This window comes from Tursiops truncatus, chromosome 2 (genome assembly GCF_011762595.2).
Source record: "Tursiops truncatus isolate mTurTru1 chromosome 2, mTurTru1.mat.Y, whole genome shotgun sequence".
NCBI lineage: Eukaryota > Metazoa > Chordata > Mammalia > Artiodactyla > Delphinidae > Tursiops > Tursiops truncatus.
In genome coordinates, this window is record NC_047035.1 from 100,605,537 (window position 1) to 100,631,507 (window position 25,971).

General features: G+C 39.1%; 1 protein-coding gene and 1 long non-coding RNA gene across 4 annotated transcripts in view; one reads left to right on the forward strand and one right to left on the reverse strand.

Moving 5' to 3' along the window:
• The window catches only part of ALDH1A2 (aldehyde dehydrogenase 1 family member A2), a 342,743-nt gene that overhangs the window by 108,073 nt on the left and 208,699 nt on the right, over positions 1-25,971 (reverse strand). Inside the window, exon 7 of one of the 3 annotated variants that reach the window (XM_073801066.1) lies at positions 4,123-4,203. The exons of the other annotated variants lie outside the window; for them this stretch is intronic. Coding sequence (XP_073657167.1) covers positions 4,123-4,203 — 81 coding nt within the window. The remainder of the gene's footprint in view (positions 1-4,122; positions 4,204-25,971) is intronic. 3 annotated transcript variants of the gene reach the window in all.
• LOC141278027 (uncharacterized) lies at positions 22-22,683 on the forward strand. The gene is made up of 3 exons (XR_012330152.1): positions 22-57; positions 8,879-8,970; positions 22,657-22,683. It is a non-coding gene; the product is annotated as an uncharacterized lncRNA (long non-coding RNA).

Consider the following 25,971-nt stretch of genomic DNA (forward strand, 5'->3'; position numbering starts at 1 on the left):
GCTTCTAGTCCTCCAGAAACAGCTGAAGAAGAGCAAGATTTGCTTGACGGCAAAATTGTGAGTGAAGCAGAATTTGCTGTGGTGTTCACGGCCTTTCTTTTTTGCTTTCTTGCCCTCCTTGTTGGTGTCCTCACTCCTTCATCCTGCCAGTGTGTTCTTGTTCTAAACTCTTTCTTCCCTAGATGCATAGAAATGGCTTAGTTGTCTTCATTCACACTTTGACTGAGACAGTGTTTTGCCTCGAACAGCATTCTCTACTTTCTACTCAGCTTTCTCTCTCCCCCTCCTCTCTCCCCCTCCTCTCTCTCTCTCTCTCTCTCTCTCTCTCTCTCTCTCGTTCATAAATGTAAAGCTTAAAAAAGTAAACTATTTCATCACTAGGCAACTTTTAACAACTTTGTGACTTTTTCTCTTATAAGCCCCTAATTCTTTCTCTTCCCCCAAACACTCCTTTGGGGTTTCCCAAATCTGTGTCTTCCCAATTGGAATTCTTAAGATCCCATGAATAAACTTTTGTTATTGAAAAAAAAAAGTAAACTATTTCAGGCAATAGTAGAAATGGAAAAAAATATTTGCAATAGAAGTTCAAGGGAGCCACCTTGCCCTTGAAATGGCAATTTTCTAAAGTTTGCCTTAAAGTTTTGTTCTGCCATTCAAGTCACATTTAATGAGCGAGGACCTTGTGTTAAGCACCGCGTTAAATATCTGGCATTCAGGAGAGAACAAGGGAAATGTGAAAAAAAAAAAAGAACAACAAAAGGAAAAGAACAAGTCTTGGTCCTTTTCTTTGAGTTGCTCATAGTCTGTTGAGGATAAAAATTCAACCAGATAATACTGTAAGACAGAGAGGTACATACCATATATAGAAGCCTAGGGAAGAGAATAGTTAACCTTCTTTGGGTGGAACAAGAAGGCTTTACAGGGATACAGCTTGAACTTGGACTTGAATCATGAGAAGGTTTTCACTAGGGAGTTAACAGGGAGAAGGAAGGACATTCCAAGCATAAGGAGTACCATATACAAGGGTTCAGAGGCATGGAAAAGTTTGTCATCGTCAAAGAAAAAAACTAAACAAAATAGATCAGTATGGAAAGTGTAGGGTGAGTGGCAAGGAGTAGAGGGAAATGAGGCTGGAAAGGTAAGCTGGAGACGAAGGGTCAGGTTAAGCCATATGGCAGATTGTATTTTTCAAAGGTGACCTCACAATTATATATCCCATTCCACAGGATCTTGCTTTCCTCCATCTGGAAGCAGGGTCTCTGTTCCCTCTCTGTGAACCTGGGCTGCCTCTATAACCTCTTGACCAATAGGACATGGCAGGAGTGATGCTGCATGACTCCCAAGGCTGGGTCATAAAAGACAATATGGCTTCTGTCCAGTGTGCTTCTTCTTCTTCTTCCTCCTCCTCCCCTTCTCCTCCTGCCTCTCTCCCTCTCTCTCTGGACCCTTGTCTTTAGAAGTCAGCATGTTGTGAGGAAGGCCAGGTCAAAAGGAGAGGCCTGGTGTAGATGTTCTGGCTCCTGGCCCCAGCATCAGCCATCAGACGTGGGATGAACAGGACTTCAGATGATTTTAGCCAGTGAGTCTCTTTGCAGGGCCCTGGATACTGCAGAACAGACCACTCTTGCTATATTCTGCCTGAATTTATACCCACAGTAACCATGAGAGACAATTAGTGATTATTGTTGTTTTAAGCCACTAGGTTTGGGAGTAATTTTTTATGCAGCAGTAGATAACGGATACAGTCATGCCAAGGAATTGCATTCTATCTCAAAAACACGAGGGAATAAGAAAACCATAATTCAAAAAGAGTCATGTACCAAAATGTTCATTGCAGCTCTATTTACAATAGCCAGGACATGGAAGCAACCTAAGTGTCCATCAACGGATGGATGAAGAGGATGTGGCACATATATGCAATGGAATGTTGCTCAGCCATGGAAAGAGGCAACGTTGAGTTGTTTGTGGTGAGGCGGATGGACCTAGAGTCTGTCGTGCAGAGTGAGGTGGGTCAGAGAGGGAAAGACAGGTACCGTATGCTGGCACGTGTGTGTGGAATCTAAAAAGGGATGGTCGTGAAGAGCCTAGGGGCAGGAAGGGAGTGGGGACGCAGACCTATTAGGGAATGGACTTGGGGATGCGGGGAGGGGGAGGGGTGGGCTGGGATGGAGTTGGGGAGTGGCATGGATGTGTGCACACTACCAAACGTGCGGTGGATAGCTGGTGGGAGGCAGCCGCGTGGCGCGGGGAGATTGGCTCGGTGTTTTGTGACCCCCTGGGGGGGTGGGATGGTGGGGAGACGCAGGAGGGAGGAGATGTGGGGATGTGTGTATATGTATAGCTGATTCACTTTGTTGTGGAGCGGGGGCCAACACGCCTTTGTGGGGCAGTTATACTCCAGTGAAGATGTTTAAAAAAACAAAAAAAACACCACCAGGGAACCAGTGAAGGTATGTCATCAGGGAAGTGGCAAAAGAATTTCGAATTAGAAAGATAGCCCTGGTGTCAATATGGAAATAGGACGGTGGGGGAAGGGTGGCTTAGAGGCTGGGAAAACAAGGCTATGCCAGTTGTCCAGGCCAGTGGGAACCATAGGGCAGGAGAGTATCTGTGATTTCTTAGGAAAACTCTGAGTTTGGTTTATGAACTCTTTTACTTTTACGTACCCAAAAGGTGAGAGCCAGTAAGAACAGCAAAATTCTTGAGCTGATTCTTTCCCACCCTCCCTTACCACAACCTTTTCCTCTGCTCCCTTATCTCCAGGCCCTGGACTTTTAGAGTCAGTTTTCATGGTGCCCTCATCCTTCCCTATTGATGTCCACTGGCTAACAGTACACTCCTAGCTGGAGTCTTCTCCTTGCCTTCTCGCCAAGTATGAAGGTCCTGGTGCCAGTCTCATAACATAGAGTTTCTTTTGCCTCTAGCTCATCAGTATTTAGGGTCTTACAGGGGGTGTGGGAGTAGATGTTTGAGGAAAAGATGATCTCAACCGTTGGGGAGGTAGATCCTGGCCTTTTTAACATAGGTAAGTGAAATAATCATGAGATTTATATGACTTATACTATTTCATACTATTTTGCCACCAAAGATGATTGTAAATACTGAAGGAGTAACAACATGTTTATTAATACAGATGGTTTGATTGTATAGTGTTAAATACATAATATCATTCACCACTTAGAGCAAGACTCCCTGTTATCCACTGTCTAGCATATATAGTAGAATGTAAAAGTCTAAGAGATATTTAGGAAAGCAATGTAAGCTAAAAATAAAGTGAATTAAAATTCTTCCTTCACTTCATCTCTGCTTCATTCTTCCTACTAAATATTAGGCTCATCTCTAGATCTATCTAGGAGGAGTTGGCAATAATATCTTACATGTACTGTCATGGATTTTTATTCACCTTGGTAAGATTTTTGACTCAGCTTTTTCAGAATTACTTTATTGAGCAATCTGTTTCTATCAGGATCTTTTATATTCATTGTCTTACTCAATCCTCACATAAATCCACAAAGTAGTATTTTACCTCTATTTTAGTTAGGAAAACTTTTCTGATTTGACATGCTGAAGGTTAAATAGCTCACAGTGATAAAGTGGGACCTTGAAGCTAGGTATTCTGATGCTCAAATTCAGAATTCTTTTCACTGTGGGCCAGAAAGTATGGAGGACTCACGCCGTATCTTTACAACAGCAGTAACTGAAGGCAAACTGCATTTGTTGGTTATAGCCATATAACTTTTTTTTATCCACACAGTGACAAACTGACAGATGATACTCACAAGGGTGGGTGGATGCTCCAATCTTAACTGCTAAGCCTTTCCATATGTAGAAGTTTTCACTAGCCTTGTATGAACATCTTCCCTAGCATCTCCATCATTCTCTATCACATTGTCAGAATCTGGCAGGCAGTCATGGTGCTTAAAAATCTCAGATTCTGGAGCAAGCTATTTCGATTCAGATCCTAAATCGGCCTCTTGTGAGTTCTGTGATCCTGATCAATTATTCTTCCTCCCTGGGCCTTAGTTCCTTCACCTTTGAAATACAGATAATAACAGTGTCTATCTTGTGAGTTTGTTGTTAGGATTAAATGAGTTAATATAGACAAAGTACTTAAAACATTACCTGAAACATGCTAAATGCTATGTAAGCATCAGCCATTATTTTTATCACTATTGTTATTCTTATTTCCACAATTCCAGGAACCTAAAGGCAATCGATAAATAATTATGAAATCAGTATGGCAGTTTAACAATACACATTTATGTGTATATGTATGTGGGGATGTGTGTATAGCTGCTTTTTTTCCCTAATTTTCCAACCAAGATTTAAGGGTTCCCATTGTCCGGTACTTGAAAAATCCCTTTCTCTCTTTGATCATAACGATAACTTATCAAAATAAGTGCTGTCTTGTATTAGTTTGCTAGAGTTGCCATAGCAAAATATCACAGACTGAGGAACTTACACACAGAAATTTACTTTTCTCACACTTTTGGATGCTAGAAGTTCAAGATCAAGGTGTCAGTTTTAACTTAATAACCTCATTTAAAGGCCTTATCTCCAAATATTGGCTACATTCTGAGGGAGGTGGGTTAGGTTTAAAACTTTAATATGTGGGGGACACAATTCAGCCCTCAATGTGATTATTTAGATTATATTTACATGTCTACTGGGTAGGAGCTGTGGTCCCCCCACTAGAGTTATGTAAATCCCAACAATTTCCAAGGATATTGTCCCAGGTAATAGGAGACATATATAGACATGTGGTTTAAATATGGTAGCTTATAAAATCCTCTTGGGCTTTCAGTTGGATTGCCGAGTTCTAAACGAAAATACATGAGACGAAAGCCATCTCTGAGGGCCCCACGTACAACCAGTCATCAACCTGCCAGGGGCTGCTGTGCATATTTGCAACACAGAACCCTGTGGGACCCAGAAAGTGGATCTGCTGAAAAATGCTAATGTTGATCAGAACATTTTCTGTGGGTTAACTTCAAAAGTTTTTGATAAACTTGAAACTAAAGTTAAAACTTAAAAATAGCTATACTTGGCCTTTTCCAGGAAGTCAATAGAGGACCTGAACAGAAAGAAAAGGGAGGAGATTGGCCAGCAGGATGGCAGAGTAGAAGGATGTGAACTCACTCCTTCCTTCTTACAAAAACACTAAAATCATAACTAATTGCTGAACAACCATCGACCAAAAAAAAATGCTGCAAGTTACCAAAAAGATACCCTACACCCAAAGACAAAGCAGCAGCCACAACAAGATGGTAGGAGGGGCACAACTGTGATAAAATCAAATCCCATACACACCAGGTGGGCAACCCACAAAATGGAAAATATTTATACCACATTAGTTTTCCCACAGTAGTGAAAGTCCTGAGGCCCACATCAGGCTTCCCAGCCTTGGGGTCTGGCAACAGGAGAAGGAACCCCCAGGGAATATGGCTGTAAAGGCCAGTGGAGTTTGATCACAGGAATTCCACAGGACTAGGGGAAACAGAAACTCCACCCTGGAGGGCGCACACAAAGTCCCATTCACACTAGGACCTAGGGAAGAAAGCAATGACCTCATAAGAGACTGGGCCAGATCTACCTGTTAGTACTGGAGGGTCTCCTGTGTAGGTGGGGCATGGCTGTGGCTCACTGCAGGGACAAAGACACTGGCAGCAGCAGTTCTGGTGAATACTCAGTAGTGTGAGCTCTCCCAGAGGTTGCCATTCCCTGCCCCCCCCACCCCCGCCACCAAGACCTAAACCCACCCAACAGCCTGTAGGCTTCAGTGCTGGGATGCCTCAAGCCAAACAAACAATAGGGCAAGAACACAGCTCCACCCATCAGCAGACAGGCTACTTAAAGTCGTCCTGAGCGTGGCCCTGCCCACCAGAGGGACAAGACCCACTCCACCTACCACTGGGCAGGAACTCTCCCACCAGGAAGCCTGCACAAGCCTCTGAGACAGACTCATCCACCAGAGAGCAGAAGCTAGAAGAACTACAATCCTGCAGCCTGCAGAACAGAAACCACAATCATAGAAATTTAGACAAAATGAGATGGCAGAGGAATATGTCCCAGATGAAGGAACAAGATAAAATCCCAGAAGAACAACTAAGTGAAGTGGAGATAGGCAATCTACCAGAAAAAGAATTCATAGTAATGACAGTGAAGATGATCTAAGATCTCGGAAAAAGAATGGAGACACAGATCAAGAAGATGCAAGAAATGTTTAACAAAGACCTGGAAGAACTAAAGAACAAACAAACAGAGATGAACAATAAAACAACTGAAATGAAAAAATACACTAGAAGGAATCAATAGAAGAGTAACTGAGGCAGAAGAATGGATAAGTCAGCTGGAAGACAAAATGGTGGAAATCACTGCCATGGAACAGAATAAAGAAAAAAGAACAAATAGAAATGAAGACAGTCTAAGAGACCTCTAGGACAACATTAAATGCACCAACATTCACATTATAGGGGTCCCAGAAGAAGAAGAGAGAGAAAAGACCTGAGAAAATATTTGAAGAGATAATGGCTGAAAACTTCCCTAACATGGGAAAGGAAAGAGTCACCCTAGTCCAGGAAGCACAGAGAGTTCCAGATATAATAAAGCCAAGGAGGAACATGCCAAGACATATAGTAATCAAACTGACAAAAATTAAAGACAAAGAAAAAATATTAAAAGCAACAAGGAAAAAGCAAAAAATAATATACAAGGGAATTCTCATAAGGTTATCAGCTGATTTCTCAGAAGAAACTCTATAGGCCAGAAGGTAGTGGCATGATATATTTAAAGTGATGAAAGGGAAGAACCTACAGTGAAGAATACTCTACCCAGCAAGGCTCTCATTCAGATTCAACAGCAAAATCAAAAGCTTTACAGACAAAAATAAGCTAAGGAAATTTAGCACCACCAGACCAGCTTTGCACCAAATGCTAAAGGAACTTCTCTAAGCAGAAAAGAAAAGGCCACTACTAGAAACAAGGAAATTATGAACAGAAAAGCTCACAGGTAAAGGCAAACATAAAGTAAAGGTAGAAAATCATCTGCACACAAATATGATACCAAAACAAGCAACTGTGAGAAGAGGAGAGCACAAATGGAGGATACTGTAAATGCATTTGAAATTAAGACACCAGCAACTTAAAACAACCTTGTGTATATACAGACTGCTACATCAAAACCTCATGGTAACTGCAAACCTAAAATCTACAGTAAATACACACACACACAAAAAGAAAAAGGAATCCAAACACAACACTAAAGTTAGTCATCAAATCACAAGAGAAGAGAACAAAAGAGGTAGGGAAGAAAAAAGACCTACAAAAACAAATCCAAAACAATTAAGAAAGTGGCAATAGGAACATACATATTGATAATTACCTTAAATGTAAATGGATTAAATGCTCCAGCCAAAAGACATAGATTGGGTGAATGGATACACAAGCAAGACCCATATGTATGCTGTCTACAAGAGACCCACTTCAGATCTAGGGACACATACAGACAGAAAATGAGGGGATGGAAAAAGGTACTCCATGCAAATGGAAATCAAAAGAAAGCTGGAGTAGCAATACTTATATCAAATAAAATAGAATTTGAAATAAAAACTGTTACAAGAGACAAAGAAGGACACTACATAACGATCAAGGAAAGAAGATATAATAACTGTAAATTTATATGCACCCAAACTAGGAGCACCTCAATATATAAGGCAAATACTAACAGTCATAAAAGGAGAAATAGACAGTAACACAATAATATTGGGGTCTTTTACACCCCACTTTCATCAATGGAAAGATCATCCAGACAGAAGATCAATAAGGAAACACAGGCTTTAAATGACAGATTAGACCAGATAGACTTAACTGATATTTATAGAGCATTCCATCCAAAAGCAGCAGAATATAAATTCTTCTCAAGTGCACAAGGAACATTCTCCAGGATTGATCACAAGCTGGGCCACAAAGCTAGCCTCAGTAAATTTTTAAAAACTGAAATCATATCAAGCATCTTTTCTGACCACAATGCTATGAGATTAGAAATCAACTACAAGAAAAAAACTGTAAAAACTGCAAACACATGGAGGCTAAACAATATGATACTAAGCAACCAATGGATCACTGAAGAAATCAAAGAGGAAATCAAAAAATACGTAGGGACAAATGAAAATGAAAGCACAACAATCCAAAACCTATGGGATGCAGCAAAAGCAGTTCTAAGAGGGACATTTATAGTGATACAAGCTTACCTCAGGAAACAAGGAAAATCTCAAACAACCTAACCTTACACCTAAAGCAACTACAGAAAGAAGAACAAACAAAGCCCAAAGTTAGTAGAAGGAAAGAACATAAAGATCAGAGCAGAAATAAGTGAAATAGAAAACAAAGAAAACAGTAGAAAAGATCAATGAAACTAAAAGCTGGTTCTTTGAAAGGATAAACAAAATTGATAAACCTTTAGCCAGAACTCATCAAGAAAAACAGGGTGAGTTTTCCACTAGGAAGCCCCCACACTTGCAGGGATGGGGGTAGATTTGGAGCCTCAGAGGAGAGCGCAGCAACAGGTGTGCGTACAGCAAAGCAGAGAGTCCTGCACAGAGGGTCGGTGCTGACTGGCACTTCCCAGCCTGAGACACTTGTCTGCTCGCCTGCCGGGGCAGGTGGGGGTTGGGTGCTGAGGCTTGGGCTTTGGAGGTCAGACCCCAGGGAGAGGACTGGGTTTGGCTGCTTGAAGACAGCCTGAGGGGGCTAGTGTGTCACAGCTGAGGGAGTCCAGGAAGAAGCCTGGGCTCACCAGAGAGACAAGGGACCATTGTTCGGGGGTGCACAAGGAGAGGGGCGGGCCCACTATAAGAGCTTCTTTCTCCGTGTGTTCACAGGCAACCAGGCACTGCTTACATGAGATCCAGAGGCGGGCGCAGACCACTACCACTGCCGCCACTACCACCAAGGGTCCTGTGAACAAGTGCAGGTAACTGCCCACACATTCCTGGGAGTCTGCGCAGCCCGCCACTGCCGAGGGTCCCGCGATCTGGGCTCAACTACCCTGGGAGATTGCATGGCGCACCTCAGGCTGTTGCAACTTCCTGCTGAGCTCTGCCACCTCAGGCACTCCCTGCACATCACATTTGTGGCTGCCACATCCATCCCTCTCCCTGGCCTGAGAGAGCAAGTGAGCCCTAATCAGTCACTGCTTTTGCCCCCTCTCTCCTGGGTGGGGAACAGATGCCTGAGGGTGGCCCACATGCAGAGGTGGGGTCAAAACCAAAGCTGAGCCCCAGGGGCGCTGTGACAAAAGAAGAGGAACGGAAATCTCTCTGTGCAGCTGCAGGAGCAGAGGATTAACTCCTGGCAGTTGGCTTGGTAAACCCTGCATCTGTGGAGTATCTGAATAGTCAATGAGTGTTCCCACAATTGAGGCTGGTCTAGCCTTAACAACTGTAGACATTGGGGGAAAGTACATGAGGGAACTTGGGCCAGGTCAGAGTCTGAGCTGGCCCCACAGTGCCAACATCAAGTCCAGAGACCTACCTAGAGGTATTGGAGGACTTCCTGGGGAGGTGGGGATTGGCTGTGACTCACTGTGGGGGCAAGGACACTGACACCTGAGGCCCCAGGAAAATATTATTATTACTATAATTTTTTTGTTTCATTTTGTTCCATTGTTGTTCTTTTTAAATTAGTCTTTTGTTATTTTTATTTGTTTTTTATGCTTTTATTTTTAATATATTTTTTATTTTATTCTTTTTCTGTTTTTACTTTACTGTTTTGTGATATTGTGTTTTTTCCTTATTTTTGTTTTTTCTTTTGTTTTGCTTTGTTTCTATCGCTTTTTTAACTAAATTTTCTATTTTTACATTACTTTCTTGCTGTTTCATGTTTTTTCCTTTTTTCTTCTTTCTTTTGTTTTGTTTTTATCTTTTTTGTATCACTTTTATGTGTGTGTTTTATGCTTTCTTTGCCTTTTTTTGTAGTTTGCTTTCTGCTTTTGATTTGTTTTTTGTTTTTGTTAGTTTAGTTTTTATTGTTTGTTCTGTTTTTGGATTCATTTATTTGTTTGGTTGCTCTCTTCTCTTTTGTTTTCTCTCTTTGTGTGTGTGTGTGTGTGTGTGTGTGTGTGTTTCTTTGTGGGTTTTTCTCTGTTTGATTTTGCTGTTACCATTTGTCTTGGGAGTTTTGTTTGTCTGTTTGTTTTCCTTTTTTAAAAAAATTCCATGCCATGCAGCTTGCGGGGTCTTGGTTCTCTAACCAGGGGTCAGGCCTGAGCCTCTGAGGTGGGAGAGCAAAGCCCAGGGTGCTGGACCAGCAGAGAACTCCCGGCCCCAGGGAATATTAATCAGCAAGAGCTCTCCCAGAGGTCTCCGTCTCAACACAAAGACCCAGTTCCACCCAACAGCCAGCAAGCTCCAGTGCTGGACACCTCATGCCAAACAACTAGCAAGAGTAACCCAGCCCCACCCATTAGCAGACAAGCTGCCTAAAGTCACACTAAGCTCACAGACATCCCAAAACACACCAACTGATGTGGGCCGGCCCATCAGAAGAACAAGATCCAGCTCTATCCACCAGAATGCAGGCACTAGTCCCCCCCATCAGGAAGGTTACACAGCCATTGGACCAACCTGACCCACTGGGGGCAGACACCAGAAGCAAGAGGAACTATGACATGGCAGCCTGCAGAAAGGAGACCCCAAATACAGTAAGTTAAACAAAATGAGAAGACAGAGAACTATGTTACAGATGAAGGAGCAAGGTAAAAACCCACAAGACCAAATAAATGAAGAGGAAATAGGCAATCTACCTGAAAAAGAATTCAGAGTAATAATAATAAAGATGATCCAAAATATTGGAAATAGAACGGAGACTATACAAGAAACATTTAACAAGGACCTAGAAGAACTAAAGAACAAACAAACAATGATGAACAACACAATAACTGAAATTAAAAATATACTAGAAGAAATCAATAGCAGAATAACTGAGGCAGAAGAACGGATAATTGAGCTGGAAGACAGAACAGTGGAAATAACTGCCATGGAGCAGAATAAAGAAAAAAGAATGAAAAGAATTGAGCACAATTTCAGAGACCTCTGGGACAACATTAAATGCACCAACATTCAAATTATAGGGGTCTCAGAAGAAGAGAAAGGCAAAGAGTCTGAGAAAATATTTGAAGAGATTATAGTAAAAAACTTCCCTAAAATGGAAAAGGAAATAGTCAATCAAGTCCAGGAAGCACAGAGAATCCCATACCGGATAAACCCAAGTAGAAACACACAGAGACACAAATTAATCACACTAACTAAAATTAAATACAAAGAAAAAATATTAAAAGCAGCAAGAGAAAAGCAACAAATAACATACAAGGGAATCTCCATAAGGTTATCACTTGATTTTTCAACAGAAATTCTGCATGCCAGAAGGGAGTGGCAGGATACATTTAAAATGATGGAAGGGAAAAACCTACAACCAAGATTATTCTACCTAGCAAGGATCTCATTCAGATTCGATAGCGAAATCAAAAGCTTTACAGACAAGCAAATGCTAACAGAATTCAGCACCCCCAAACCAGCTTTATGACAAATGCTAAAGGAACTTCTCTAGGCAGGAAACACAAGAGAAGGAAAAGACCTACAATAACAAACCCAAAACAATTAAGGAAATGGTACTATGGATTAAATGCTCCAAACAAAAGATACAAGCTGGCAGAATGGATACAAAAACAAAACCTGTATATATGCTGTCTACAAGAGACCCACTTCAGACCTAGGGACACATACAGACTGAAAGTGAGGGGATGGAAATAGATATTCCATGAAAATGGAAATCAAAAGAAAGCTGGAGTAGCAATACTCATATCAGATCAAATAGACTTTAAAATAAAGACTGTTACAAGAGACAAGGAAGGACACTACATAATGATCAAAGGATCAATCCAGGAAGAAGATATAACAATTGTAAATATTCATGAACCCAGCACAGGAGTACCTCAATACATAAAGCAAATGCTAACAGCTATAAAGGAGGAAATCGACAGTAACACTATAATAGTGGGGGACTTTAACACTCCACTTAAACCAATGGACAGATCTTCCAGACAGAAAATTAATAAGGAAACACAAGCCTTAAATGACACATTAGACCAGATAGACTTAATTGGTATTTATAGGACATTCCACCCTAAAGCAGCAGAATACACTTGCTTCTCAAGTGCATACGGAACATTCTCCAGGATAGATCACATCTTGGGTCACAAATCAAGCCTCAATAAATTCAAGAAAATTGAGATCATATCAAGGAACTCTTCTGACACTATGAGATTAGGAATCAATTACAGCAAAAAAAAAAAAAAACACAAACACACGGAGGCTAAACAATATGCTACTAAGTAGCCCAGAGAAATCAAAGAGGAAATAAAAATAAATAAATAGAAACAGGGCTTCTCTGGTGGCGCAGTGGCTGCGAGTCCGCCTGCCGATGCAGGGGATGCAGGTTTGTGCCCCAGTCCGGGAGGATCCCACATGCCGCGGAGCAGCTGGGCCTGTGAGCCGTGGCCACTGGGCCTGTGCGTACAGAGCCTGTGCTCTGCAGCGGGAGAGGCCACAGCAGTGAGAGGCCCACGTACCGCAAAAAAAACCCAAACAAACCAAAAACAAAAAACCCATAGAAATAAATGACAATGAAAACAGGACGACCCAAAATCTATGGGATGCAGCAAAAGCAGTTCTAAAAGGGAAGTTTATAGCAATACAATCCTACCTCAAGAACAATCCCCAATAAACAATCTAACCTTACACCTAAAGGAGCTAGAGAAAGAAGAAGAAGAACAACAACAACAACAACAAAACCTAAAGTTAATAGAAGGAAAGAAATCATAAAGATCAGGACAGAAGTAAATGAAATAGAAACAAAGAAAACAATAGCAAAGATCAATAAAACTAAAAGCTGGTTCTTCGAGAAGATAAACAAAATTGATAAACCTTTAGCCTTACTCATCAAGAAAAAGAGGGAGAGAGCTCAAATCAATAAAATTACAAATGATAAAGGAGAAGTTACAATGGACACCACAGAAATACAAGAGATCATAAGAGACTACTACAAGCAGCTATATGCCAATAAAATAGACAACGTGGAAGAAATGGACAAATTCTTGGAAAGGTACAACTTTCCAAGACTGATCCAGGAAGTATTAGACAATATAAACAGATCAATCACAAGTAATAAAGTTGAAACTGTAATTAAAAATCTTCCAACAAACAAAAGTGCAAGATCAGAAGGCGTCAGAGGTGAATTCTATCAAACATTTAGAGAACAGTTAACACCTATCCTTCTGAAACTATTCTAAAAGTGCAGAGGAAGGCGCACTCCCAAACACATTCTATGAGGCCACCATCACCCTGATACCAAACCCAGACAAGGATACCACACACAAAAAGAATTACAGGCCAATATAGTGATATGAACTATAGATGCAAAAATCCTCAACAAAACACTAGCAAACTGAATCCAACAACACATTAAAAAGATCATACACCAGGATCAAGTGGGATTTATCCTGGGAATGCAAGGATTCTTCAATATACGCAAATCAATCAATGTGATACACCATATTAACAAGCTGAAGAATATAAACTATATGATCATCTCAACAGATGCAGAACACACTTTTGACAAAATTCAACATCCATTTATGATAAAAATTATCATAAGTGGGCAGAGAGTGAACCTACCTCAAAATAATAAAGGCCATATATGACAGACCTACAGCAGACATCATTCTCAATGGTGAAAAACTGAAAGTATTTCCTCTAAGATCAGGAACAAGACAAGGATATCCATTCTCGCCACTATTATTCAACATAGTTTTGGAAGTCCTAGCTACAGCAGTCAGAAAAGAAAAAGAACTAAAAGGAATACAAATTGGAAAAGAAGAAGTAAAACTGTCACAGTTTGCAGATGACATGACACTCTACATAGAGAATACTAAAGATGCCACCAGAAAACTACTAGAGCTAATCAATGAATCTGGTAAATTTGCAGGATACAAAATTAATGCACCAAAATCTCTTGCATTCCTATACACTAATAACGAAAGATCAGAAAGAGAAATTAAGGAAACAATCCCATTCACCATTGCAACAAAAAGAATAAAATACCTCGGAATAAATCTATCTAAGGAGTTAAAAGACCTGTACTCAGAAAAGTACAAGACACTGATGAAAGAAATCAAAGATGCCACAAACAGATGGAGAGACATACCATGTTCTTGGATTGGAAGAATCAATACTATGAAAATGACTATACTGCCCAAAGCAATCTACAGATTCAATGCAATCCCTATCAAATTACCATTGACATTTTTCACAGAACTAGAGCAAAAAATCTTAAAGTTTGTATGGAAACACAGAAGACCCTGAATAGTCAAAGCAATCTTGAGAAAGAAAAATGGAGCTGGATGAATCAGGCTCCCTGACTTCAGACTATACTACAAAGCTACCGTAATCAAGACAATATGGTACTGGCACAAAAACAGAAATAGAGATCAATGTTAAAGGATAGAAGTTCCAGAGATAAACCCATGTACCTATGGTCACCTAATCTATGACAAAGGAGACAAAAATATACAATGGAGAAAAGACAGTCTCTACAATAAATGGTGCTGGGAAAACTAGACAGCTACATGTAAAAGAATGAAATTAGAACACTCCCTAACACCATGCACAAAAATAAACTCAAAATGGATTAAAGACCTGAATGTAAGGCCAGACACTATAAAACTCTTAGAGGAAAACGTAGGCAGAACACCTTTTGACATAAATTGCAGCAAGATCTTTTGTGACCCACTTCCTAGCCCAATGGAAATAAAAACAAAAATAAACAAATGAGACCTAATTAAACTCAAAAGCTTTTGCACAGCAAAGGAAACAATAAAGAAAACAAAAAGACAACCCACAGAATGGGAGAAAATATTTTCAAATGATGCAATCGACAAGGGATTAGTCTCCAAAATTTACAAAGAGCTCATGTGGCTCAGTATCAAAAAATAAACAATGCAATAAAAAAAAATGGGCAGAAGACCTAAATAGGCATTTCTCCAAAGAAGACATAATGGATGGCCAAGACGCACATGAAAAGTTGCTCAACATCACTAATTATTAGAGAAATGCAAATCAAAACTACAATGAAGTATCACCTAACACCAGTCAGAATGGCCATCATCAAAAAATCTACAAATAATAAATGCTGGAGAGAGTGTGGAGAAAAGGGAATCCTTTTGCACTGTTGGTGGGAATGTAAATTGATACAGTCACTATGGAAAACAGTACGGACGTTCCTTAAAAAACTGAAAATAGAACTACCATATGACCCAAAAATCCCACTACTGGGCATATACCCAGAGAAAATCATAATTCAAAAAAAACACAGGCACCCTAATGTTCATAGCTTCACTATGTACAATAGCCAGGACATGGAAGCAATCTAAATGTCTGTCAGCAGAGGAATGGATAAAGAAGATGTGCTACATATATACACTTTAATATTACTCAGCCATAAAAGGGAATGAAATTGGGTCATTTGTAGAGACATGGACGGACCTAGAGAGTGTCATACGGAGTGAAATAAGTCAGAAAGAGAAAAGGAAATATCTTACGATAATGCATATATGTGGAAACTAGAAAAATGGTATAGATGATCTTATTTGCAAAGCAGAAATAGACACAGACGTAGAGAACAAATGTATGGATACCAAGGGGAAAGGGGTGGGGTGGGAGGAATTGGGAGATGGGGATTGACACATATACATTATTGATACTACGTATAAAATACACAACTGATGGGAACATACTGTATAGCACAGGGAACTCTACCTAATGCACTGTGGTAACCTAAATGGGAGGGAAGTCCAAAAGAGAGGGGATATCTGTATGTGTATGGCTGATTCACTTTGTTGTGCAGTGGAGACTAACACAACATTGTAAAGCAACCATACTCCAATAAAAGTTAATTAAAAGAAAAACGAACAAAAACTGAATGAATTTTTTGGCCAAGCCAATGTATATATCACGTTGAATTACAAAAGTCTGAGGTTCAGAACATTTTTTTCCTAGAATTTCTTTTTTTTTGCACAAATCCCAAAATATGGTCAATTTCCACAACATGGTTTCCAGGCCCAAACCTGATTTTTTTTTTTTTTTTGATAGAAAGCAGCAAATGAAGGAAAAATAGGAAGTGGAAACACAGATGGTCCAGTCAGGTAGCCATTTCTCCTTCTCAGCCATACCTGGTGATTCACTTCTCCTTCTCCTAAGGACCAGGGCAGTATTGAGTGGATGTCTGTACCTTTCCTTTCCCCTGATAATCCTTCTTCTTCACCCCCACTCCTCAGGCTTTTGTTTAAACCTCCTCCTCCAACAAATCTGTAGTGACTGTGACTTGTCAGTGTTATATTCTCCCACAATCTTAATTACAACCGTGGGAAGATGTTTTTCCCTTTTTGTTTAAAAGAATTTTGGCATCACTGAGCAGGCAAACTATATATTTGAGATAGAAAGACTTTTAGATACCCCTGAAATCCTATAATAAGGACCTGCCTACTCACAAGATGGGCTTTTCAGTCACCATCAGAAAGGAGAGGTCAGACATAGGAGAAAACATTATCTATGAAAGCCAAGCATAAGTAAATGAGTCTGTGAAAAGTGCTGGAGCTTTGGTGAGACAATTTATCTGAATTTCTAAAAAGACTAGAATCCCCATTATTACGGTGGCATAAGGTGGGGGAAATGTTCCATTACAGTGAAAAATATGCTCTAAAATACTGAGAAAAAAAATTCTGTCTTAAGCAGAACTGAACTGGTGATTAAGCATGATGCTTAAAAAAAAATTATCCAAAATTATCTTTTTAAAAATAAGAAGGAAATTTTTTCATAAGAAAAATGTGCTCCTATTACACAAAGTGTTTTTAATTTTTTTAAAAGCAAAATCTTTTCATATGCCTGATGATTTTATTTTGATTGCTTTCTATTTACTTATTTTTAAAGATGCCTATATTGGTCCAAACAATTAAGATGAGATATGTTGGGCAGAGATTGGTATAGGATCTCCAAGCAAATGTTCAAGGCCCAGATAAAGGAAGAATAAAGAATTTTAAATGTTCATAGTTTCTATTTATTACTCTAAATATACAGCAGCCTGGGGAAGAGAGGAAGAGACCCGGTGCCTGATGCACTGCAGAAGAAAGCTTTGCTAGGGCAGCCAGGAGTTAACCAGGCCAGGGCCTCTGTTTGGAGGGTAAGTTAAGAAAAAGTGCTGACACCTACCCCTCCCAATGTTTCCTTGTAGCAGGAGGTAGACTATCTTATGTTTCTCAAGCTGATCCCTAATATACCCTCACCTACAGCTCTTGCTGCTGAATAAGTATTTTATGGATTTCCATCAAAGTACCCTTTTTAGTCTAGTAATTTATCCTTCTGAGAAACTTAGAAGTTCCCTGCACCTTTAAGATTGAGTGGAATTTCCACAGAAACAGGCATGAAGCAATGAGAAACAATGAAAAGTGAGTACCCACAATAATTTTCATTTCTTCTCTTCCTGTTAACTCCTCAAATTTACTTACAAACATCATTCATTCATTCATTCACTCATTCATTCAACATTTATAGGCCTAAGAGCCTGGCTTTATGCTGGGCAAAAGGAATATGAAGATAAGAAAAATGAACTCCTGGTAAGATGCTGATTGGATCATCAATGGGATATAAACATTAAAAAATAAATCTGATTCAGCACTAGAAACTTGTAAAGGGTGATGTTCAGATATTAGTTATTGTAGAAGAATTTCTCCTGATCATAGTTTATATAGTACTGGATTAAAGCAGGGGCCAAACTCTGACTTTCCTCATGTAAAACAGCAGTGAACTCTCTGGTCATTCAAAGGTTTGACAGTCTAAAATTGGTCAAAAGAGTTGTAATCGCTTGGTGGGGACAGTTCTACTCTAGCTCAGAGAAGCGGAGTCCCCATGAAATGTATACATTGACAGCAGTGGCAGCAGCAAGGAGACAGGTCTTTTATATTCAGTATAAAGCAGAAGCTAATAAAATTAGGTTCTTGATTAGTAGTTGAACAATTTTTTGTGTGTTGCTAATTAAATGCTTTGTATTTGCTTCTTCTAATTAGAAAACTGGTTTCATTTGCTTTTTACTTATTAGTGGTCCACAGTTAATAAATCAGTAGATTCCATTTTTTAATAATCTCAATGTGATATGTATATACAATGGCATATTACTCAGCCATCAAAAAGAATGAAATAATGCCATTTGCAGCAACATGGATGGACCTAGATATTATCATACTAAGTAAGTCAGAAAGAGAAAGACAAATACCATATGATATCACTTATATGTGGAATCTAAAATATGATATAAATCAACATATCTACAGAACAAAAACAGACTCCCAGATATAGAGAACAGACTTGTTCTTGCCAAAGGGGGAGGGGGGCAGGGGAGGGAAGGATTGGGAGTTTGGGATTAGCAGAAGCAAACTAGTATATATAGGATGGATAAACAAAAAGGTCCTACTGTATAGCACAGGGGACTATATTCAATATCCTATGACAAACCATAATGGAAAAAGAATATGAAAAAGAATATATATATATATATATATATGTATAACTGAGTCACTTTGCTGTATAGAAGAAATTAACACATTGTAAATCAACAATACTTCAATAAAATGTTTAAAAATTTAAATTTAAAAATTAAAAAAATTTTGAAAAATTCCTAAAGCAATCAGAAGTCTTATCTAGGTGCTGGGCAAAATGGACCAAAGCCTAAGTAAATCATGCTAATATTTACTATCCAAGTAGCATTACAAAATACAAGGTTCAAAATTAAACAGAGGGGCAAAAGGACAATTTATGCATTTATCTGTCCAGTTGAATATTTTTTCCATAGAGAAACAGCTAGTGGAACCAAAAGTAGTATCTTGTTGCTATTAAAGTCACCCTGTCTAATACAAAACTTACTTCAAAACTTTGTATCTGTGAACCTGGGTAAAGAATAAAATTATTAGATATTTTTTAAAGTGAAAAGTTTAGCCCTGGTCTAATTTGACATACTTAACAGCAATTACATGTGAGCCCAGTTAATAAGAATGGATTATTTAATGAAAACAGTAAACAGTTAAAGCTTACGATGTGCCAGGCATTATGCTAAGCACTTTACTTAATCATCACAACATCCCTCTGAGGTAGATACCATAATTACCTCCATTTTACAGACAAAGAAACTGAGGCATAGCAAGTATAAATTATTTGCCCGAAGTCATGCAATTGCTAAGTGGTGAAGATGGGATTTGAACTCACAAGATCAATCTCTAGAATCTGATCTCTTAACCATTTCACTTTGATAGCTAGGAAGAATACCTTATTTCAGAAACAACTACCACTATCACAGCATCTCAGCATAGCAAGGTAAGTTTGGGGATCTGGTGGCCCTGAATTCAAGCCAATTACCAGCAGTGTGTCTTTGGGCAAGTTACATACTCTCTAAGCCTTGGCTCTTATGAAGATTCAGTGACAACATATGTAAGGCAGTTAGCACTTGGTAAGTAATCAAGAGATGTCTGCTATTAGAAGCATTAGCTATTAGCGTGACAACTGGAAGGGCCTCAAGTTTATTGTTTAAGCAGTTCATTTCACAAATCTGCGAACCAAAGCTCAAAGAAATGAAAGCTATTCTTAGGGCCTCATAGCTTGTTAGACTTCTCATCTCTTCATTCATGCAGGCATTCTTACACTTACTCATTGAAATGAACACGTTAAACATTTATTTTTTACAAATTTACAAAAACCCACACAGATACAGAACACAAAACCACACAAAGTGCAGAACACTTCTTAAACCATTACCCAGATCAAGATAGAGAACCTTTGTAGCTACCCTAAAAGCCCCTCCAGGTGCCCATCCTGATGACAACCTGTCCCTCTCTGTGTCTTGACTTTTACAGGTAATCTCTTCCTTGTGTTTGCTTTTGATTTTGTGACTTGAGTGTGTGTTCCTAGATAGTACCATGTAATCTTGCTCATTTTTAAAATTTGATATGTACTTTAGGTCTCGTTTAATCTACAAATTCTCCCTTAATGCCTTTCTTTTCCTTATAATTTATCTTTTAAAGAACCTGGGTCATTCAACCTGCAGTTTCGCAAAATCTGGGTATTGCTAACCTCATCCTCACAGTGCAGTTCAGTTTGTTTCTGTCCTCTGTGTTTTCTGCAAATTGCTGGATCCAGAAACTGGACCAGATCCAAGTTGAATCTCTTTGGCAAAGTTACATGTGACATTGTGTTCTTTCATTAAGAGGCACATAATGTCTAGTTTTTACTCTTTCTTTTTTTTTTCATGTTAGCAGCCATTGTTCCTCTATGCCTAGATCCATTAATTCACTGGGGGTTGCAGAGTGGTGATAGTCGAATTCTATCGCTTTATTTTCATGTATTAACTGGATTAAACTTATAGGGAGACACTCATCGCATATATTATCTACCCTGTGGTGTAGTTCATATTGGTGAGAAGGATAAATTCTTGAATTTTTTTTCTTTTATTTAACCAGGTTTAAAGATAATGAACAAATTCGGAAGATGGTAAATTAGTTTTTTTAAAGTTGTTTTGCATTCATGGATTTAAACATATTTGATAGAGTTCAATCCATTACAATTCTTATCTTCGCTGAGGCTCAACTTTTCCAATCTTTGCTGATGGGAACCTTTTCAAGTTTACGCCTAAGTCCTTCTGATAAATTCTAGAACTCTTTGATAGCATCCTTGCTATCTGGTGTGTCAAGATGTTCTATGCTTCTCTGGTACAGTTCCTGTTCCAGATCTGGAATCAGCCACTTCTCCAAGAAGTGGTCATTATTTCTAGGCCTTTTCAGTGAGTAAAGAGTATACATATATATACACATGCACATACACACATTCATACTGGTGTTTCCAATTCAGATTCAAGACTACAGAATTTTTACTTAACCCCTTTCTATTTAATCTGTATCCCCTTTCTTTCACACTGAGAATTTTGGTTTTCAAGGACACAGGCGATGATAGAATTAAAGTTACAATATCCTATAACCACTCATTTACTTTATCCTGATTTACAACTCTACAGTCTGATACTACCACTACTAATTATGATTACTGAAAATAGTTACCAAAGGAATGGTGGGCATATGCTATCACCATTCTTTCCCCATGTTTATGGTTTTATATATATATATATGTCGTACACTGAAATATATATCTGTTATATACCATCACCTCTTCCTCTTAATCTTAGTTCTATAAGAACTATATATTTAATGCTTACCACCAGTCCTTATGCTGATGTCTCCATAATTACTCTGGTTGTCTGAAGTTTGTTCTTGAGTACATTCCTTAAGAAGGGCTCATGGGAACAATATTTCCTGAGTTCTTGCATATTATCATGTGTTCTTTATATTTTAAGGTGAGTTTTAATAAGGATATAAAATCCTTGGTTCATATTTGTTTTCCTTCAGTATCTTAAATGTTACTCCATTTCTTCCTGGCATTAAGCATCATTGTTGCAAAAGTCTGTGATAATTGCATTTTATTTCCCTTATAAGTAACATGCAATTTTTTAATTGAAGGATAGCTGATCTACAATATTATATAAGTTACAGGTATACAATATAGTGATTCACAATTTTAAAGGTTATATGCCATTTATAGTTATTATAAAATATTGGCTATATTCCCTCTGTTGTACAATATACCCTTGTAGCTTATTTTACACATAATAGTTTGTACCTTTTAATCCACTACCCCTGTGTTGCCCCTTCCCCTTTCCCTCTCTCCACTGGAATAACATACAATTTTTTTTTTACATCTTTATTGGAGTATAACTGCTTTACAATGGTGTGTTAGTTTCTGCTTTATAACAAAGTGAATCAGTTATACATATACATATGTTCCCATATCTCTTCCCTCTTGCGTCTCCCTCCCTCCCACCCTCCCTATCCCACCCCTCTAGGTGGTCACAAAGCACCGAGCGTTGAACATTTTGGTACATGACTCTTTTTGAATTATGGTTTTCTCAGGGTATATGGCCAGTAGTGGGATTGCTGGGTCATATGGTAGTTCTATTTGTAGTTTTTTAAGGAACCTCCATACTGTTCTCCATAGTGGCTGTACCAATTCACATTCCCACCAGCAGTGCAAGAGTGTTCCCTTTTCTACACACCCTCTCCAGCATTTATTGTTTCTAGATTTTTTGATGATGGCCATTCTGACTGGTGAGAGATGATATCTCATTGTAGTTTTGACTTGCATTTCTCTAATGATTAATGATGTTGACCATTCTTCCATGTGTTTGTTGGCAATCTGTATATCTTCTTTGGAGAAATGTGTATTTAGGTCTTCTGCCCATTTTTGGATTGGGTTGTTTGTTTTTTTGTTATTGAGCTGCATGAGCTGCTTGTAAATTTTGGAGATTAATCCTTTGTCAGTTGTTTCATTTGCAAATATTTTCTCCCATTCTGAGGGTTGTCTTTTGGTCTTGTATATGGTTTCCTTTGCTGTGCAAAAGCTTTGAAGTTTCATTAGGTCCCATTTGTTTATTTTTGTTTTTACTTCCATTTCTCTAGGAGGTGGGTCAAAAAGGACCTTGCGGGGCTTCCCTGGTGGTGCAGTGGTTAAGAATCCGCCTGCCAATGCAGGGGACACAGGTTCGAGCCCTGACCGGGAAGATCCCACATGCCACGGAGCAACTAAGTCCGTGAGCCACAACTACGGAGCCTGTGTGCCACAACTACTGAAGCCCTTGTGCCTAGATCCCGTTCTCCACAACAAGGGAAGCCACCACATTGAGAAGCCCGCACACCACAACTAAGAGTAGCCCGCCCTCTCTGCAACTAGAGAAAGCCCACGCGCAGCAACGAAGACCCAACACAGCCAAAAACAAATAAATAAAATAAATTTATTTTTAAAAAAAAAGGATATTGCTGTGATTTAAGTCATAGAGTGTTCTGTCTATATTTTCCTCTAAGAGTTTGATAGTGTCTGGCCTTACATTTACGTCTTTAATCCATTTTGAGCTTATTTTTGTGTATGGTGTTAGGGAGTGTTCTACTCTCATACTTTTACATGTACTTGCCCAGTTTTCCCAGCACCACTTACTGAAGAGGCTGTCCATTCTCCACTGTACATTCCTGCCTCCTTTTTGAAAGATAAGGTGACCATATGTGCATGGGTTTATCTCTGGACTTCCTATCCTGTTCCATTGATCTATATTTCTGTTTTTGTGCCAGTACCATACTGTCTTGATTACTGTAGCTTTGTAGTATAGTCTGAAGTCAGGGAGCCTGATTCCTCCAGTTCCATTTTTCATTCTCAAGATTGCTTTGGCTATTCAGGGTCTTTAGAGTTTCCATACAAATTGTGAAATTTTTAGTTCTAGTTCTGTGAAAAATGTCAGTGGTAGTTTGATAGGGATTGCATTGAATCTGTAGATTGCTTTGGGTAGTAGAGTCATTTTCACAATGTTGATTCTTCCAATCCAAGAACATGGTATATCTCTCCATCTATTTGTATCATCTTTAATTTCTTTCAACAGTGTCTAATAATTTTCTGCATACAGGTCTTTTGTCTCTTTAGGTAGGTTTATTCCTAGATATTTTATTCTTTTTGTTGCAATGGTAAATGGGAGTGTTTTCTTGATTTCACTTTCAGATTTTTCACCATTAGTGTACAGGAATGCAAGAGATTTCTGTGCATTAATTTTGTATCCTGCTACTTTACGGAATTCATTGATTAGCTCTAGTAGTTTTCTGGTAGCATCTTTAGGATTCTCTATGTATAGTATCATGTCATCCGCAAACAGTGACAGCTTTACTTCTTCTTTTCCGATTTGGATTCCTTGTATTTCTTTTTCTTCTTTGATTGCTGTGGCTAAAACTTCCAGATGTATGCTGAATAACAGTGGTGAGAGTGAGCAACCTTATCTTGTTCCTGATCTTAGCGGAAATGCTTTCAGTTTTTCACCATTGAGGACGATGTTGGCTGTGGGTTTGTCTTATATGGCCTTTATTATGTGGAGGAAAGTTCCCTCTATTCCTACTTTCTGGAGGGTTTTTATCATAAATAGGTGTTGAATTTTGTCAAAAGCTTTCTCTGCATCTATTGAGATGACCATATGGTTTTTCTCCTTCAGTTTGTTAATATGGTGTATCACAATGATTGATTTGCATATATTGAAGAATCCTTGCAATCCTGGGATAAACCCCACTTGATCATGGTGTATGATCCTTTTAATGTGCTGTTGGATTCTCTTTGCTAGTATTTTGTTGAGGATGTTTGCATCTATGTTCATTAGTGATATCGGCCTGTAGTTTTCTTTCTTTGTGACATCCTTGTCTGGTTTTGGTATCAGGGTGATGGTGGCCTCCTAGAATGAGTTTGGGAGTGTTCCCCCCTCTGCTATATTTTGGAAGGGTTTGAGAAGGATAGGTGTTAGCTCTTCTCTAAATGTTTGAAAGAATTCGCCTGTGAAGCCATCTGGTCCTGGGCTTTTGTTTGTTGGAAGATTTTTAATCACAGTTTCAATTTCAGTGCTTGTGACTGGTCTGTTCATATTTTCTATTTCTTCCTGATTCAGTCTTGGAAGGTTGTGCATTTCTAAGAATTTGTCCATTTCTTCCAGGTTGTCCATGTTATTGGCATAGAGTTGCTTGTAGTAATCTCTCATGGTTTTTTGTATTTCTGCAGTGTCATTTGTTACTTCTCCTTTTTCATTTCTAATTCTATTGATTTGAGTCTTCTCCCTTTTTTTCTTGATGAGTGTGGCTAACAGCTTATAAATTTTGTTTATCTTCTCAGAGAACCAGCTTTTAGTTTTATTGATCTTTGCTATCGTTTCCTTCATTTCTTTTTCATTTATTTCTGATCCAATCTTTATGATTTCTTTCCTTCTGCTAACTTTGGGGGTTTTTTGTTCTTCTTTCTCTAATTGCTTTAGGTGCAAGGTTAGGTTGTTTATTCGAGATGTTTCCTGTTTCTTAAGGTAGGATTGTATTGCAATAAACTTCCCTCTTAGAACTGCTTTTGCTGCATCCCATAGGTTTTGGGTCGTTGTGTCTCCATTGTCATTTGTTTCCAGATATTTTTTGATTTCCTCTTTGATTTCTTCAGTGATCACTTCATTATTAAGTAGTGTATTCTTTAGCCTCCATGTGTTTGTATTTTTTACAGATCTTTTCCTGTAAGTAAAAAGGAAAGGCACCGATTGGAAAGGCACAGGCACCGATCCTCTGTGCAGGAATCTCTCCACTTTGCCCTCCGCACCCCTGTTGGCGTGTTCTCCTACGGCTCCAAAGCTTCCCCCCTCCGCCACCCACAGTCTCCGCCCGCAAAGGAGCTTCCTAGCGTGTGGAAACGTTTCCTCCTTCACAGCTCCCTCCCACTGGTGCAGGTCCCATCCCTATTCTTTTGTCTCTGCTTTTTCTTTTGCCCTACCCAGGTACGTGGGGGGTTTCTTGCCTTTTGGGATGTCTGAGGTCTTCTGCCAGCATTCAGTATGTGTTCTATAGGAGTTGTTCCACATGTAGATGTATTTCTGATGTATCTGTGGGGAGGGAGGTGATCTCCACGTCTTACTCTTCTGCCATCTTCCCCCTCTCCTAACATACAATTTTTAAAAACTTTTTTTGGGAAACAGTATTAGACTTGCAGAAAAGTTACAAGAGTAGTACAGAGAGTTCCCGTATACACTTCACTCACCTTTCTCTGATGCTAACATCTTACAAACCATAGTATTACTATAGAAACTAGGAAATTGACACTAGTGCAATATTATTAACCAGTAATACAGACCTCATTCGAATTCTGCTAGCTTCCTCTCTAATGCCTTTTTCTGGTCCAAGATCCAGTTCATGACCCCACATTGCATTTAGTTGTCTTCTCTC